At 34.6% G+C, this 17893-nt stretch overlaps 2 protein-coding genes and 1 long non-coding RNA gene across 3 annotated transcripts in view; all 3 read right to left on the reverse strand.

Annotated features, from left to right (window-relative positions):
• Positions 1 to 7004: 7004 nt before the first annotated feature.
• LOC111409336 lies at positions 7005 to 8242 on the reverse strand. The gene is made up of 2 exons (XR_002705489.1): positions 7926 to 8242; positions 7005 to 7629 (listed from the first exon to the last, which is right to left on the reverse strand). It is a non-coding gene; the product is annotated as an uncharacterized LOC111409336 (long non-coding RNA).
• A 2391-nt stretch (positions 8243 to 10633) lies between these two features.
• LOC111409583 (protein farnesyltransferase/geranylgeranyltransferase type-1 subunit alpha) overlaps positions 10634 to 17893 on the reverse strand; it is a 13006-nt gene continuing 5746 nt past the window's right edge. Inside the window, exons 4-7 of the mRNA XM_023039615.1 lie at positions 14767 to 14887; positions 14497 to 14592; positions 11951 to 11992; positions 10634 to 11308 (exon numbers count right to left, since the gene is read on the reverse strand). Coding sequence (XP_022895383.1) covers positions 10847 to 11308; positions 11951 to 11992; positions 14497 to 14592; positions 14767 to 14887 — 721 coding nt within the window. The 3' untranslated portion in view covers positions 10634 to 10846. The remainder of the gene's footprint in view (positions 11309 to 11950; positions 11993 to 14496; positions 14593 to 14766; positions 14888 to 17893) is intronic.
• The window catches only part of LOC111409337, a 5014-nt gene continuing 2081 nt past the window's right edge, over positions 14961 to 17893 (reverse strand). Inside the window, exon 2 of the mRNA XM_023039386.1 lies at positions 14961 to 17869. Within this exon, the coding sequence (XP_022895154.1) occupies positions 17436 to 17869 (434 nt within the window). The 3' untranslated portion in view covers positions 14961 to 17435. The remainder of the gene's footprint in view (positions 17870 to 17893) is intronic.

Here is a 17893-nt window from a genome sequence, read left to right on the forward strand (position 1 = left end):
TTTGAAAATTTCAAAAAAAAAAAAGCGTGCTTTTTTTGTTTCCCGATTTGAGAAATAATTTTTCAAACTGAAAAATCAAATGCGTTTTTAGAAATCTTAAAACGGATGCTCAAAGCATAAAGCAGAAAATAAACTCAAAATTGAAAATTGAAACACAAATGAAAATGGACCCTTAATATTTTCAGAGATTTTACAAGTTTGCCCTCTATTCCTTTCTTTTTAAATAATAAATGTTTGCAGGAGAAATAAATTATTGTTTGTTTTTTGGTAATGTCTCGATAAGATTCTATATTTTGATTAATATATAATTAATCGAACCTACAATAAATTTTTATAGATTCAAGAATCTACCTTCAATTAAATTATTACGGATACTACTAGATAATGAAAGCATTGACCAGGTTGGATTACTCATTACCAAAAAAAGGCTTTAACTTTACCGATGTATTGTTTTGTTAAATTATCACATGTATGGAAAGAATTTCAACTTTCTATGTTTAAATTTACATTTTAAAAATGTAAACTACTTAAATTGGATATAGAATACGAATAAAATTAATCTGCAAGTACATATTTTTTTAACAGAATTGATACAGAAAGAAAGTTGTCTTTCTGTGATTTACTATTGGCAAAAACTGTTTTTGGCAATAGCCAATTACAGGAAGATAATTATCTTTCTGTACAAATTTCGTTAAAAAAATCTGTACATCTAGTTTTTTGCAGTAGCAAATCATAGAAAGACAGCTTTCTTTCTGTACAAATTTCGTTAAAAAAATCTGTACTTCTTTAGAATACTCGAACTTGGCAAGTTATTAACGATGATTCAATTCTTTTATTCAAATAAAATATAAACTTTAGTTAGACATCATCGCTTCTTCTTTTGGTTTGTCCGTATTCATTTGCAAAGGCAGTTTTTGTGGTTTGTCTGAATTCATTTTCGAAGCCATTTGTTTGTCGCTTTCGTCACCTAATGGAATCGCAATCACGCATTAACGTGCCGTAACAAATGATTATGTATTTAGTTTATTATAAAATATAACAAATTAATGAGACAAAGGGAAAAAAATGTGGGCATAAACTTGGAGCTTTTGTCTAATTGTGTTCATCCCAAGTTCCAATATCCCTTTTTTTTTTTTTTTTTTTTATTTCTTTCCATTTGTAATAATCTCGATAGAAGTCAATTATGTTAGCCATTATCCTACTGCAATAATTCTTGTCAAGAAAAATGCCCATGTTGTGGCAATTCCACCTAGAAGGTATTGAGTTAGTCTTATAGCACGTCCTTGTACAATGTTCAAGGGAATAATTTGAACAAAATTATGATGGCCATATTGATTGAGTCAATCATTGTCGACTCACCTCTAGAAGTGATTATTAACAATAATCAACAACTACTCGAAATTCATATAAAATTCTGAGTTAATATTAAGGAGAGACTTGTGGGAAACTAACTGTAACCATAAAGATAAATATAATTCAAAAAAATAATAATAAAATAAATCAAGTTTTAACGATCATCTGCAGTTTTGGAGGTAAAAATGATATATAAGCAGGGGCGGAGGGAAGGGGGTTGCCTTGGGCTTTAGCTCCCCAAGCCCAATTAGTTTGTGATATGTTTGGAATGTGGGAATTACAGCCTATTAGAATTTTAATCTTCCCATTTCCAAAATTAAGATTTACAAGCTCTTTTTTTTTTTTTTTTTTTTCCTGTTTGGAATGTGGGAATTACAGCCTATTAGAATTTTAATCTTCCCATTTCCAAAATTAAAATTTAAAAGCTTTTTTTTTTTTTTTTTTTTGCCTTCCAAAAATCAGATGACAATTAAAATTTTAAATATTATTACATTATTGTTATAAAATTAAATTAATTTATTACTTGCCCCATCCATCCACCCGATTTCAAAACCTAAATCTTTCTCATTCTTTTCTCTTGACTCTCTCTATCCTCCTCTCTACTGGAGGTGTGCGCGCGCGCGCGCTCTCTATTTTCACAACAACGACGAAATATCATCCTTTCTCTACCTTCAATTTACTGGCTGCACTCTCTCCCCTTTCCCAATTTTGGCGCTATCATTGACGATGTTGCTAGAATTGCCTTTCGTGGCAACGATGCCTAGTCTCGAGACGTTGCTTTTGCATCAATGGTTCCAAGCGATAGTGGTGTGAAGGTGGCGGTGGTGGCTGGTTGATGTTGGTGGCGACATCAACGGAAGGTTCCAAGTGGTGTACTTTCTCAGGCGCATTACAAATTAGGTTTGGCTATTGTTCTTGTGTTGGTGTTGGTGGCTTGGAAGTGGCTGTTGGAATTTTGTTTGTTCAAAATCAAGTGAAAAAAATGGGGGCCTAACCATGCAACTGCATGGATTAAGCCCATGCGATCACATGAGGCCCTCTCGAGAATGGGAGGGCCGCTAAGGCTACAACCATGCGATCTCATGCTGATGGAATGTGACAATTGGGTAAGTTTTTTTTACCATTTTTCTATCAAAATTTGTGGCATTTCATCCTTGTTTTTGCACCATTTCGCGGGAGCTTGCCAAGGCATATAAATAGGTGATCCAAATGCAAAAAAAAAAAAAATATATATATATATATTGAATTCCATTGAGATCTATCCCTAAATTATTCTTCCAAAATTGTGAGAGAATTATCACATAATCATTCCATTTATTTTCACTTATTCATTGTGAAGATACACTTTTTTGGTATTTCTCATCAAGGCTTGTTTATTCCTACGAACTGTTTATCGAAAATCCTTAAAAACATTGGAAAAGAGGTAAATAACGTTTAAGGGCAATGAGATTAATTTTGTGTTCAAGCCTTTATTAATTATTTTATATTCTTCCCTTTATTGTGTTTCATTTTTCCTTCTCTATTGCCTTAATTTTCCAACAATCTCAAATGTTACTTGTTACTACGATGGAGACAGAATCTACGTTTGCTACCATCAAAATGATGAATCAAGATCTGGTGCGTTTAGACAAATTTGATGGCGCAAATTTCACAAGATGACAAGACAAATTTAAGTTTTTTTTTTTTTTAATGGCCTTAAAGATTTTCTACGTATTTAATCCAAAGTTGGAGCCTATTCCTGATGCAATTGACATGGATACCGAAGAAATTCGTGCAGAAAGGAAGAAATGGGAAGAGGAAGAATTGATATGCCATAGCCATATCGTAAATGCGTTGTCCTATCGTTTATATGATATCTACACTAACATTGCATCGGCAAAAGAAATCTGGTATGTGCTAGAAAGCAAATATAAAGTCGAGGAAGAATGTACTAAAAGTTCTTAATATCTAAATATTTTGATTTCAAATTCTTGGATAATGTATCTTTATTGCCTCAAGTACACGAGTTACAAATAATTGTAAACAAACTAAAAGCAGTAAAAATTGAACTTTTCGAAACTTTCCAAGTGGAAGCAATTATTGCTAAACTCTCCGATTCATGGAAAGGATACAGGAAGAAGATTCTCCACAACTTTGAAGACTTTTCTTTGGAAGATATACAAAAACTTCTCCGTATTGAGAAAGAATCAAGGGCAAGAGATGATTGAAAATTCTTATAATGACTCTTCGAAAGTCAATGTCGTGGACAACTCCAACAAATTTAAAAAGAAATGGAAACTTCTTGGTCCTAGAAAGGATCAAGGGAAGTTTAAAAAATGCCAAAGGACCTTGCTATGTGTGTGAAAAATCGAGATACTATGCTAGAGATTGCAGACATAGGAAACAACAAAAAAAAAAAGGACAAGTGAATTCTGTTGATGAAATTATCGCCACAGTGAGAGAAATTAATGCAATCCAAGGCAAAGTTCCGAGCTAATGGTACGATACATGCGCTACAATCCAAGTATGTTATAATAAGTCTTTTTTCAATACTTATTATAACATTGAAGACAATCAAGAAATACAAATGAAAAATGAATGAAGATCAAAAGTGATTGGCAAAGGAAATGTTGAACTCATTTTCACTTCGAGAAAGAAGATCATTTTGACGAATATCTTGCATATACCAGAAATAAATAGAAACTTAGCAAGTGATGTACTTTTGGAAAAATCTGGGATTAAATCTGTTTTTGAATTTAGAAAGTTTGTTCCAACCCATAATGGGCACTTTGTTGGAAATGGCTATTCCATCGAAGGAATGGTCAACCTATGTATTATTGACGATAACTCAAATAAAATTAAATCTTTTGTATATACTACTAATTCATTTAATTTATGGTATGGTAGATTAGCGCATTTAGGAGTTAACAATATGAAAAGAATAATTAAATATGGACGAATACAATGTGATATTGACAACTTAGAAAAATGTGAAATATGTGTTAAATCCAAGATGATTAAGAAGTCATTTCATAGTGTAATAAGATCAACGAAATTGCTTGAACTTGCTTATTCCAAAATACTTTAATTGAATGGAATATTAATGAGAGGCGATAGTAGATATTTTATTACTTTTATTGACAATTGTTCTAGGTATACCTATGTGTACTTATTAAAACATAAAGATGAGGTCTTTAGTGCCTTTAAAACTTATAAGATTGAAGTTGAGAATCAATGAGGAAGAAAGTTAAAAACTCTAAGAAGTGATAGAAGTGGGGAATACTTTTCTAATAGTTTAACATGTATTGTGAACAAAATGGAATAATACATCAAACTTCTGTACCTAGTACACCAAGAAAAATGGATTAGCAAAAAGAAAAAATAGAACATTTTTGAAGATGATAAATGCTATGTTGTAAAATTCTGAACTACCTTTTAATTTATGAGGTGAAGCCTTACTTAGTGGCCATATAACAAATAGGATTCCCATGAAAAAGAATAAAATTTCCCCTTGTGAGATATGGAAAGGTAGAAAACCAAATATCAATTATTTTAAAGTATGGGGGTGCCTTGCATATTGTAAGAATATGAATCATAAGAGAACCAAGTTAGGTCCTAGAGGTATCAAATGTACCTTTGTGGGATGTTCTCTTAATAGCAAAGCCTATAGATTATTAAATCTTGAATCAGATGTTATAATATAATCAAGAGATGTGAAATTCTTCAAGAATATAATGATAGCTAGAAAATCTAAAAATAATAATAAAGATATTCCAACCTTTAGAAGCTCACCAGAAGAGACATCCATAAAAGATGTTGAAATTGAACCCGAAGAAGTAAAAGAACTAGAAAAGAAAATAACTTAGGATAAGATGAAATAGATTCCTAACTTAGTCCTTTTTACTTAGTAGAGGAAGATAGGAAGAATGTTGTAAGAACTATTCTTTTTGTTTTTCAAGTGAAAAGTGACCCTAAAACTCATAAGGAAGTGATGCAATCTAGAGATTGTATGTTCTGAAAAGAAGCTATAAACGATGAAATTGATTTTATTATTTCAAACAACACTTGGGAAATAGTTGACCTACCACGAGGTTCTAAAGCTATTGGTTGCAAGTAGGTATTTAGGAAAAAATATAATTTCAATGGATCGCTTAATACTTAGAAGGTTAGACTGGTAGTTAAAGGATATCGTCAAAGGGAAGAAATTGATTACTTTAACACATATACACCTGTGGCTAGGATAACCTCGATTAGAATTTTATTTGCATTAGCATCCATTTATGACCTATATGTTCATCAAATGGACGTCATGACTATGTTCTTAAATGGAGATCTCGAAGAGAAGGTCTATATGAAGCAACCAAAAGAGTTTGTTCTACTAAAAAATGAACATAAGGTGTGCAAATTAATTAAATTTTTACATGGATTAAAGCAAGCTCCCAAAAAGTGGCATGAGAAATTTGACTCTAAAATAATGTCAAATGGATTTAATCACAATTCGGTAGATAAATGCATCTACACGAAAGTGAATAATAATATAATCACATTAGCGTGTACATATGTTGATGATATGCTGATAAGTAACACTAATGTAGACAGGATCAAAGAAATAAAAGGACTTCTATCCTCTACTTTTAAAATGAAGGATTTGGGAGAAGTGGACACTATCCTTGACATCAGAGTTAAAAAGTATAGTGGGGGTTTTACATTAAGAGAATCACACTATGTTGAGAATATGATTAATAAATTCAAACATTTGGACATTAAAGAAGCAAATCATTTACCAAACATTTTGGCTGAATGTTTGATTTTCTTTACTTCTATAAACCCCATGTGTTGGTAGAGCATGATTATTCGAAATCTCCCTAAAGTTGTACTTCAATCGTAAGCCTCGTAAATAATGAAAGACCAAATTCTGTAATTGCAGTTGGTATTTTTGTGAAAGCATATACGATTGAGTTTGATGGAAGAATTTGCTATTCACTCTTTTGTAGCTACTTATCACTCGTTTGTAGTCATTTTGGTAAAAGCATATATGTAGCTGCGTCATTTTTCACAAGTTGGCAATAGAGACTGTACCATGTATTCATAAAAAATTGCTATTCTCTTATGAAGTGGTAGAACCATAGAAGTCATCTAGTCTATTGATTGCTGGAAACCTTGAAGTGAGTGTATATATATTGTGATAATTTATAGTGATGGAGGTGCATGATATGGGATGAAGATAGACAAGGGGTTGGCTGGTTTTCTTTTTCCTGGTTCTATAGTGCTAGCCACACAAGAAATAATGTAGAATTGTTGAGGGAAATAATGTTGCGAAGGCATTGAATCGTATGATTAAGTGGGCAGATTTTATCAGAAAGCTTTTCGTTTGATTAGTTTATATATGTAGTTCACCTGTTTTGAAATTTTCTATGTTAGTATGAACTTTTAATGTCACCATGCACCAACTATGAAAATGCAAAAGCAAAAAGAGTAAGCAAAATGTCAATGTAATGCCTCTTTTTGTTGGGTAGCAAGTACATAACATTACCGCTATGTTTAGTGATCAATAAAGAAGATGGCCGTAAGTTTACGAAGCTAAGTACAAATAGATAATCTAAAAGGTAATATACAAGAAAAATGACGTTTGAAATAAGAGTTGAAATATAGCATTTAGTAAATTAACGTAATTACAAACATAGTTTACATGCCTTCGCTCAAAATAGTCCGACCTCATACAAAAAATTATGTAATAACTACTACTTCCACAATTATGATAGATTCCATAATTCCTATCGCCCATTCAATGACACAAGAAAATGACAGAGTATCAACTCAAATAGAAAACATTGTTGTTCGAACGATAATAACACAAAGCAAATCATTTGCCAAACATTTTATATCATAATGTCAATACATTTAGTCTGTGGAAAAATATTATTATACCAATAAAAAATTCATACTAAAGACCTGTACATAGCAAGTATATCAAAATGAAATAAATCAATGTTTTGAGCTTCGGAAGTTTAGATGCCAAGGCCCATTGACTTCAGTATGTTCAATAGAGTAATGTTCTGAATGCAATTTGTTGGCAACCAATACTATGCATCAATAAGAAATTTATAAGAATTCCAACCAAGATTTCTAATGATCCTATTGGTACACTAGCAAATTTTAACAGAGAGGCAGGTTCCAAACTTAAGCCAACGTCATCAAATACCAATTTGAACCAAATACAATGTTTCACCAAATATCCCATATCAATGCTAGCAAATCTTACTTCATTAAAGACCAAACTCCAGTAATTCGATTCACCTCAACAGGGCAAAAAAAATAAATAAATAAATAAAATTTGAGACGTGGAAGATAATGAAAAAACTAAACATGATAATGAAATTTCTAATTGGGCATGACAGCTATTACATAGATAAATGATAATGAAGCAAAAATCCAAACTCGTGTGCAAAGAAATTTGACTACTACCAATTCAAATGTGGTCTTCAACGTCTAATATATCAAAGATAAAAATAGCATAGCTCCAGTAAAATCTTCTATTCAAAAAATAATAATAATAAAGAAAAAATCACAGGTATATGCATTTATACGCTTACCAGATGGGACTAAGATTAGGTGGAACAAGATTTGTGGACTTCGTAAAGATGAGCACTGACTGCGCTTGAGCTCGCTTGCGGCCAGAGAACTTCAAGCATGTGCTAGCCAGAGCTTGCTTTCTCCCTTCTGAGACTCGAAATGGGTGGAGATGTAAATTAGAAAATTTGGGAAAAATGGGTGGAGATGGAGATTTCAAGTGAGCCAGAGGAAATTTTCTCCCTTTCATGAGTGTGCTTTGGGAAAAGTGGGTGGAGAGAGAAAGCAGCATTTATTTTATTAATTTCCCTCCTTAATTTGCTAGTGTTAATTTTCCTCTATTTGCACCTGGTGGCCTTATACATTTTTTTAATGAATGAATTAAAAAATGTGTAGTCGCCAAAATTTCAAATCCTTGTTAGCATTCGATAAATACCCCTATCCGCCTAGCTTAATTGTTTGACATATGTATCAGTAATGGATTGTCAATAAAAAAAATAGTGGAAATTACAAAATTTGCTACTTTAAAAATTCACAATCCTAAAATAAGATGGGTAGATTAATCTTTCAAAAATCGGAGGTTTTATTTTAATTAATACTTTTTAAAATAAATATTTTCACTAAATATATATATTCCATCACACACAAACCCTAATTAATTCTTAATATTATCTCTCTCTGTATTCCCTGAAAAAATGTAGCAGTGGCGGATCTGCGTGGTGATGGGAAAGATGTGGTGTGGTGGTTGCGTGGTGGTAGCGGATATGCGCGATGTGGAGTGCGTGTGGTGTGGGAAGATAATGTTTGTTGGCTGGATGTGGTGTGGTGGTGGCAAATCTACTCCGTAGAAATCTGTGTGGTGGTGGTGGTGGTGGATCTGCGTTGTAGTGGGGAAGATGTGGTGTGATTGTTGCGTGATGGAGGTGGATCTGCACGGTGTGGCGGTGGTGTGGGGGTGTTGCCGTAGGGTGATGGTGTGGTGGTGTAGCGGTGTGTGGCAATGATGTGTTGATTTTGTTTGAGACAGTGTTGTTGCTGTAGGGTGATGGTGGTGGTGGTATCGATGGTGACGATGGCGTTGGTGATGTTGGAGACAATAGTTGTTTGGTGATAATCACATATTAATTGGTTGATTGTGACCATTAAATTGGTTAATTTGAGACCAATGTGACCAATAAGAAAGATAAATTGTGACAAAAATAATGTGTGATCTAAAAAATAATAATTTGTGACTATTTAATAAGTTATGACCTATAATATTTGTGATTTGTGACGTATAAATTTTTAATCTGGGATCGACGAACAAATTTGTGACCTATAAAAGTTTTGAATTATGATCGTAAAATAATTTGTGACATTCAAAATTTTGATTTGTGATTGAAAAAATAATATGTGACTAATTAAATTGTGAATCTATAACCAAATTATATAGATTCGTGACCTTATATATTTAATTAATAAAAAATATATATAATTAATTAAATTATAAATAAAATTTAATGAATATCTGATTTTTGAAACTTGAAACTTGTTTTCTTACTTTGGAAATGAGTAATAGTTGTCCTCTTAATTATGAAATTTTCCCTTAAAAATGTACATTGACATATATCCATGGATTGGGCCTAATATTTTTCAAAAACAAGAGGCCCATCATACCAAACAAAAGAGCTAAGTAAAAAAAATAAAAAATAAAAATAAAAAAATAAAAAAATTCCTCAATTCAGTCATGTTCCTCCTTGGCTTCTTTAACTACAAGACCGCACCAGACTATTGAAAATTCCAATGAAGCCAGCACACGCAGCTGCATCCCTCATAGGGTGCTGGCACCATCACTGCGTGCAAATATATTCCCTTCATTTTTTTCCTCTGTGAGTTCAAAAATAACAAAACCGCAAGTTTTGTTTGCTACTTTCTCTCACCGAAATCAAAAATTTTGAAACTTGAACAATTTTCAAAACATAACAGGAACAAATTTGTCTTAAAAAAGACATCAAAACAAAAAGTCATTTGGAACTAAAGTTTTGTGCGTTCAATTTACATGTGCAACTAGGTAGACAACATAAATAAGGTACAGACTTGCTTAGAAACAAACTTAATAAAATACATGAAGAGAACACAACAGAGAATGTAGAATGCATTCGGACAGATGATTGCAGACGGCGATACATGAAAAAAAGGGTTTATCATGCCCCCCAACAATTTGTTGATTAAACTTAAATAATTATAGTTTCATTTTTTTTTCAAGGATTTTATATCAATTTATAGATAATATGAATTTTATAATCAAACATTCGTAAAAAAAAAAAAAAAAAAGAAAGAAAGTCGGGGACTTATAATAAGTGTGTGATATTTCTATGGCTGTATAAAATCGGATTTTTCTTTTACACGGCCCAGCTATTGTGAGGTATAGATTAAATTTTCCTTAATTTCCAGACCATCTCTTGGATGATTTCTACTCACATTTGTGGCTCAATCTTAAAATTAATACGCATCTTTTTTATACCCCAAAATTTTTAAAAGTACGAACTTTTCGCATTACCTATCAACTACTCAACATATGTCTTCCACAACACCTCTACACTTGCCCAATATTTAAGTTAATATTCTATTGACATTAACTCTTAAACGCGTATATAAAGCAATTCCTATTCCACAAAATCATTATCAAATCTCGTATGCTCATTTGAAATCATATTGGATGGAATCCGTTCATAAGGACCCGAGTCTAATAAATTATGAAAGATTGAGGATATTATTGTCAAGATTTAGAGGTTAATAACCTGTCTATACACACTGCAAAAGTATGGTACATACACTGCAACTTTCTCACTGTCTAAAGTAATCCCAAGGAGAAAATAGCCAAGAGTATAATTTGTTTTTGATTTACAAATACAGAAATATTCAAGTAAAAGTCACACACTTTCCCTTTTCTCCATAGACTTTTTTAACCAGCCGATTCTTTACCATTTGATCCTTGAACTGCTCGAACAGGAACCATGCTCTTGCGCCATTTCCAATAATTTGCCCTCATCGGATCGACAACTTGCAAAACTGAACAAACTCTGTCGGTTAACCCTGAGTCGGAGACACCAGAGTCCAGACATAGAGTATCAATCGCATTTTCCAACGTTTTGCTTGGTTCATAACCATGGCAGAGAAGATCCAAGACCATGTTGAGAGCATGAACACAATCTCTTTTATTCAACAAAACATCCAAACAAACAGATGCAATCCGGGGATCGTTAACCAGAGATTGCATGTCATCTTTGAAAAGGCCTCTAAGGTATCTCCAAGGACTTTCATTCTCGGGTTTGGCTAAAATGGCGTTTACAGCATAAGCTACTTCCGAATCCCTCATGGCCTCCAACCCTCCCAGGACAGGAGATCTTGTTACAACAAAGTATCTCTACGAACAGATAATTTGCAAAATAAGGGGGAAATGAAGTATTTTATAATATAAGATTTTTGATAAAATGGAAATTGAGAATATAGATAATTCAAGAAACCGATTCAGAAATTTGTGACATCATAGTCTTGCCTGGAATCATAATCAACAAAGCATATCATACACAGTCATATACAGCAAGAGCAATTTCAAGATGGTGAACCATAATTAGTTAATACACAACACCATAGATCATCACAGAGTTATGTTTCATCGATATATGGATAAATCCATTAAGAAATGAATACTATTGACCTGGTTCAAGATCTATGAACAAAAGAAATTCTTAACTTATCCATTTCAAAAAGCCGTTGGCATATATAATTATTAAAAAACCATACCATTTGATTAGTTCCATTCAGTTCTCGAGTTCCGTAATTGTTATTTATTTATTTTTTATTATTATTATTATTATTATTATTATTATTATTATTATTTTTTTTTTTTACAACAACGCTACATTAATTCAACTATGACATGTTCAATCTTAGCTCTTAGAAAATAACGTTGTCCACTCTCGTGATATCTTTTGAGCTTATCTATGTTGAGTTCTTTATAGATTTGATTGTTAAAATTACAAAAATAAAAAGATAGCAAGCTCACAATAATGAAGAGAAACGCAGCCAAGCTTCCAATTTGATTTCTCTAGAATGGCAGAAAAGATAGAATAAGAGATTTGGTAAAACTTAGGTCAATTTGATTAAGTTGGACTTGATTGAAAATTAGAAATAAAAAAAAATCATATTTTAGGTTTAAGCTAATTAGTTAGCAAATTTATTTAAAAAAATAAAATAATTTGACTTATGTAAGATTAAAAAAATTTGGGAGATTCAGCTCTTCGTCTAGAACCGAGAACTAAACCAAACTCGCTGGTTTTGGATTCATATACCCGTTCGGGTATTTAGCTTAAGAAGAATAGCTCAATTCGATTCAGTTCGTTCGTATCCGGTTCAATCTAATTCGATTCGAAAGTTTTGTCCAACCCTAATATGCGTAAGGAAATGCCAATGGTAAAAGTTATAGAAAAATCAAAGGATAATATAAAACAGAGGCTGTTCTTAAGACTGGTTGACACTTGACAGCACCTAACAACAGTAAGTCACAGATATCTTGGCTCTATTGGTTATTTTGTAATTTGAAAGGACTAATACACATTAAGGTTCCAAGAAAAATGAAGAAGACAAGAAGAATGAAAAAAATAAAATAAAAATAAAAGAAGAAGAAGAAACACGCACCAAACACCTAAAAGCTTCAAAAGCTTTGAAAGTTCTTTTAGAACTGAGCTACTACTAGAGACTATAAATTAAAATTCAAAGAAGGGTCCAGGTTTTGAAATTACTGGCCAATTTTACATGTTTGTGTGTCTCCCATTATGAAAATATGTAGTCTACGAAATGTTGAATTCAGAAGTATTCTTTTTGGCATGTTGTGAATGGAAATGAACGAGATTATTTGAATCTTTCAATGAAGTGACGAAAGTGGCAAAAAAGGATTCATGCAGCCAGCCCAAATTTATTGGAGACTTGTTCCTTCTCTTGTTCACCTCCAATTTTGGGTTGAAATGGCATGGAGATGTAAATAATAGTGTAATATTATTCAAATAACATAGATAAAAAATAGTGACTTTCACGCAGCTTTTGAAGCTTTATTAGGATTCTGTGATAACCTTGCTTGGGCAGTTGTTTTAAATAGCCTTACATTATAAAGGTGCGATACTTCAAAGTTAAGATGGATGGCCAATCCTAACTTTCCCATAAAAAATAGGGAAAATTGGAGCAGCAGTCCCTAATCTTTTCAATTTTTGCAGACTTTACCATAACCTTTAATTTGTGCCAACGAACATCCCTAACCTTTCAAAAATATGCAGTTGGGGTCCAAACAGATGAAAATAATCCATTTGACCGTTAATTGACCAAAAAAGTTGATTTTGACCAAATTTGATAAAGGCAAAATGGTAAATTAGTTAATCTATATTATAAAATACCAAACAAATTTAGAAAAAATAAAATAAAAAACAAAAATAACCTCATCTTACACTCCTCGCCCCATCCACCCCCAAAATAAAAACTGCCACTCTTTTTCCCCAGGAAGACCTACCAGAAACAGTCACCACCGCCACCTTATACCCACACTACCACCACCGTCACCACAACTTCCCTCACCACCACCTACTACCAGTTCCGACAACCTCTACAACCACCATACTCGAAAATCAAACCCACAGTCGAAGATCACACCATACTTGAAAATCAAACCCACAGTTGAACAAACCACCGTCGTCACCTGCACGATGCTGCACCTAAATGGATACCACCACCACCATCTCAAACCGCCAACAACCTCTATAATGAAAACCTACAACCGAGAGTGAAATGGATGTGAAATTGTCTACAATTTCTAAACTCTCTACAATTTCGAAACAAAGCAAAAACTCACTGTTCATCGTCGATTTTAAAATAGACAAACCCCAAAACCAACACCAAAGATCTAAAAATCGGATCTCCACCAAACGACGGCATCACTATTGATTGTCAACTCCCCACACAACCACAATCGAATCTCATAAAATGGAAAAATGAAAATTAAAACTATTATTATAATTCAAAGATTTATGAAAGTAAAATTTGATTTGAGTGGTGGCACCGGCCTTTAAGCGACGAAGCCAGCATTATGATGTGGTTGTGGTGGTCGCCCTTTGGATGGTGGTTTTCGATCTCCAATGCGGGTGGGAGTGGGGAAGAAGGGGAAGGTAGATGAACCGGCTTCTGGGTTTCATGAGAGTGGGGGTGGGGGTGGGATGGGGCAGGTTTCTTTTTTCATTTTCCTTTTTTAATTATTTTATGTTAAATTTATGGAGTTACCATTTTGCCCTTACGAAATTTAGTCAAAATTAATTTTTTTGGTCAACTAACGGTTAAATGGATGGTTTCCATCCGTTTGAACCACAGCTACATATTTCCAAAAGGTTAGGGACGTTCGTTAGTACAAATTGAAGGTTAGGGTGAAGTCGGCAAAAATTGAAATATTAAGGACAGTTGTTGCAATTTTCCCTAAAAAATATATATTTACAACACATTATGCACTCATGGTGACACCTGACATTGAATTGGTAGTTAAGATTTAGGTCATAGTAAATCTACTGATGGTACCTGATTCCAAGCAGAGTTATTAAAAATGTCATCTTGAAGGAGTTTATAACAGTATGCAAGTTCATCTTCCCATCCTCCAAGTGCCTGAAGAACCCACTGCATAAAGAAATGTCATCTAAAACTCTTTACTGAATAAACATATCTGCTCAGATACAGAAAAAAATAGGGAAGAATCAATATCTTATGCTAGATTTAGGGGAAATTTCATAAACTGAACAAAATTGAAAACGGTTTTCTCCCCTAAAAAGAAGGTGGTGAACTTCAGTCTACCTGTCTATGGGACCAGGCATGATAGTTCTTTGCATCCTCGGAGAAAATTTTCTCAGTGAATTCAAGTTCCTTGCTTGTAGCATTAGTTCCAAGCTTCTCAGCAACCCACCGTCTATGATGCCTAAATTCATATTGATTAAATTTTCATAGTTGCCTGATTGTGAACTCTAAAATAAAGAAACAAAAAAAAAAAATTTTTGATAGGTAATCAGATAATTTTATTACTTAAAAGAGAATACATGGGGGGTGTACAATCACTTTAAGCCATTAAGGAACAACATGAAATTAGACAACCCATCTATAGGATTTCTAGCCACAGCATTAAACCAAGAATACAAGGTAAAGTAAAAATTTTCTCTTATCTGCTCTCTTGTCTTTGTTTGGTCTTCGAAATAACGGTTGTTCCTTTCTCTTCACACGTGCCATACAATGCAACTCGGGATAAGGTGCCTTGATATCCTTATCACGAAGTTTTCTCCGTCATGTCCGTATCACGTCCTCTATACAGCGAGACATCACCCAATCCATAGATTGAGAACTAAGTATACTGTTCCAAATCCAACGTACACCATCACAATGAATGAACAAATGATCGATCGTCTCCTCATTCTTCTTGCACATATAATACCACTCGGTCGCGTAAAAGCCTTTACGTCGGAGATTATCCACTGTTGAGACCTGTCCCCTCACAACTGTCCACAATAAGAATGCCACCCGAGAAGGCAATTTACACTGCCACACCAACTTCTAAGGGAATGAATTATTCACACATCCCATGAGGGAATCAAAGTACAAGCGAACTGAAAAAATGTCATCCTGTGTTGTCCTCCACTTGATGCAATCTCTCTCACCAACCCGAATTTGTGCCTCATGTAAAAAGGTCATAAACAGCGAATAATCTTCCAATTCTCAATCTTGTAGATCCCTCCCAAAAGTAATATTCCAGCTATAGCTCCCATTATGAATGTCTAAGAGATCACTCATCATAGCAGTGGACACTGAGGCAATGCGATGTAAGGAAGGGAATCTCTCCTTCAGCGGTTGATCCCCGCACCAACAATCATCCCAAAATTTAATCTCATTACCATTTCCGACCACAAACTTCAGTTTGTCCAAAAAAAAGCACTCCATCCCCGTCGGATATACCTCCACAAACTCACCCTATAAGAACCACGATCCTCAAATGTACACCATCCCCCCTCCGCCACACCATACTTCGCCCCAATTATTCTCTTCAGAAGCTTTCCCTCTCCACTCCAAATCGCCACAACCACTTGCCTAATAAGGCCTTATTGAACAACACAAGGCTCCTCACCCCAAGACCCCCCATCCTCATCGGCAAACAAACAACTCCCCAATTGACCAAATGGAGTCTCCTCTCCTCCCCCAACTTTGCCCACAGAAATTCTCTTTGAAATCTCTCTAATCTCTTTGCCACTGCAATCGGAATGGGGAACAATGACAAAAAGTAAGTAGGGAGATTGGAGCGAGTGGATTTAATGAGAGTAAGTCTATCTCCTTTAGAAAGGTACATACACTTCCACCCTACTAACCTTCTCTTCATCCTTTCCACAATACCATTCCAGATATGGGTACTTCTAAATCGTGCCCCTAACGGGAGCCCTAGATATGACATCGGCAGCTGCGCAATCTTACAACCCAATATATCAGCCAGTTCCTCCATATTATCGACCTCCTCAACTGGAATAGCCTCAAGCTTCCCCAAATTGATTTTCAAACCAGACACCGCTTCAAAACATAGGAGCAAACGGCGCAAGTTCCTAAATTGTTCAACATCTGCATCGCATAAGATCGTGTTATCTGCAAATAACAGATCGGACACCTGCAATTGGTCAACCATAAAACCCCTTATCAAATCCGCTCTCATGGCTCTTTCAATCATTCTACTGAAAGCCTTCATCACAATGACAAATAACAATGGATCCCTTTGTCTCAAGCCTCTATTGCTCCGGAAATAACCCTCAGGTGTTCGTTGACCAAAACTGAGAATGAAACAGTAGAAATACAGAATTGAATCCATTTACACCATTTATCCCCAAAACCACAGCGCCTGAGCATATACAACAAGAATCCCCAATTTACATGAACGTAAGCCTTCTGAATATCTAGCTTACAAAGCATCCCTGGGGCCCTTAGACGCATTCTTGAATCTATGCATTCATTCGCTATAAGCACAGAGTCCAAAATCTGACGCCCTTTTACAAATGCATTCTGAAATTTGGACACTACTTTTCCGAGCACCTCCTTTAATCTGTTTGCCAGGACTTTCGAAATAATCTTATACACCCCGCTGACAAGGCTAATGGGGCGAAACTCCTTAATATCAGTCGCTCCCGATTTGTTAGGGCTGAGCACAATAAATGTGGCATTAGAACTTCTCTGAAATCTGCCACGTTCAAAAAAATAAGATAAAGTATTCACAATATCCAGTCGAACCACATCCCAGCACGCCTTGCAGAATGAGAACGAGAAACCATCCGGTCCCGGAGCCTTATCATCGTTCATGCTGAATACTACCTCCTTAATTTCATCCTCCCCAAATGATCTCTCCATCCATCGGGCATCATCCTCAGTGATTGTAGAAAAGTGCAATTCCTCCAATTTTGACCTCCATTCAAATTGCTCCCGATAGAGGTTCTGATAAAAATTCACCAGTTGGCTTCCAATTTCCTATGGTTCTTCATAAGTAACCTCGTCCACCTCCAAAACTGTGATGGAGTTTTCCTATTAGAATTGGCGACCCTGTGGAAAAACTTAGTGCATTTATCCCCCTCTTTCAACCAAGTAACTCTAGATTTCTGTCGCCAATTAATCTCCATCTCCACCAACCTCTCCATCTCTTCCTTTAATACTCTATGGCTCTTCTTCTCCTCCCCAGCTAACCCTTGACTCTCCTCCCGCCTATCCAACTCCTTTATCTCTGACAGACACTGATTTTTACTGCAATTAACATTGCCCACAACTTCCTCATTCCATTTCTTTAAGTCCCCTTTCAACGCCTTTAGCTTCTGATCCAATACAAAACAGGGAGGCCCACTGACTTCATAGGAAGTCCACCACGTCTGTACTCGCTCCCTAAAACCTTCTACTTTCAACCACATCTTCT

Source organism: Olea europaea, chromosome 14 (assembly GCF_002742605.1).
Source record: "Olea europaea var. sylvestris chromosome 14, O_europaea_v1, whole genome shotgun sequence".
NCBI classification, from domain to species: Eukaryota; Viridiplantae; Streptophyta; class Magnoliopsida; order Lamiales; family Oleaceae; genus Olea; species Olea europaea.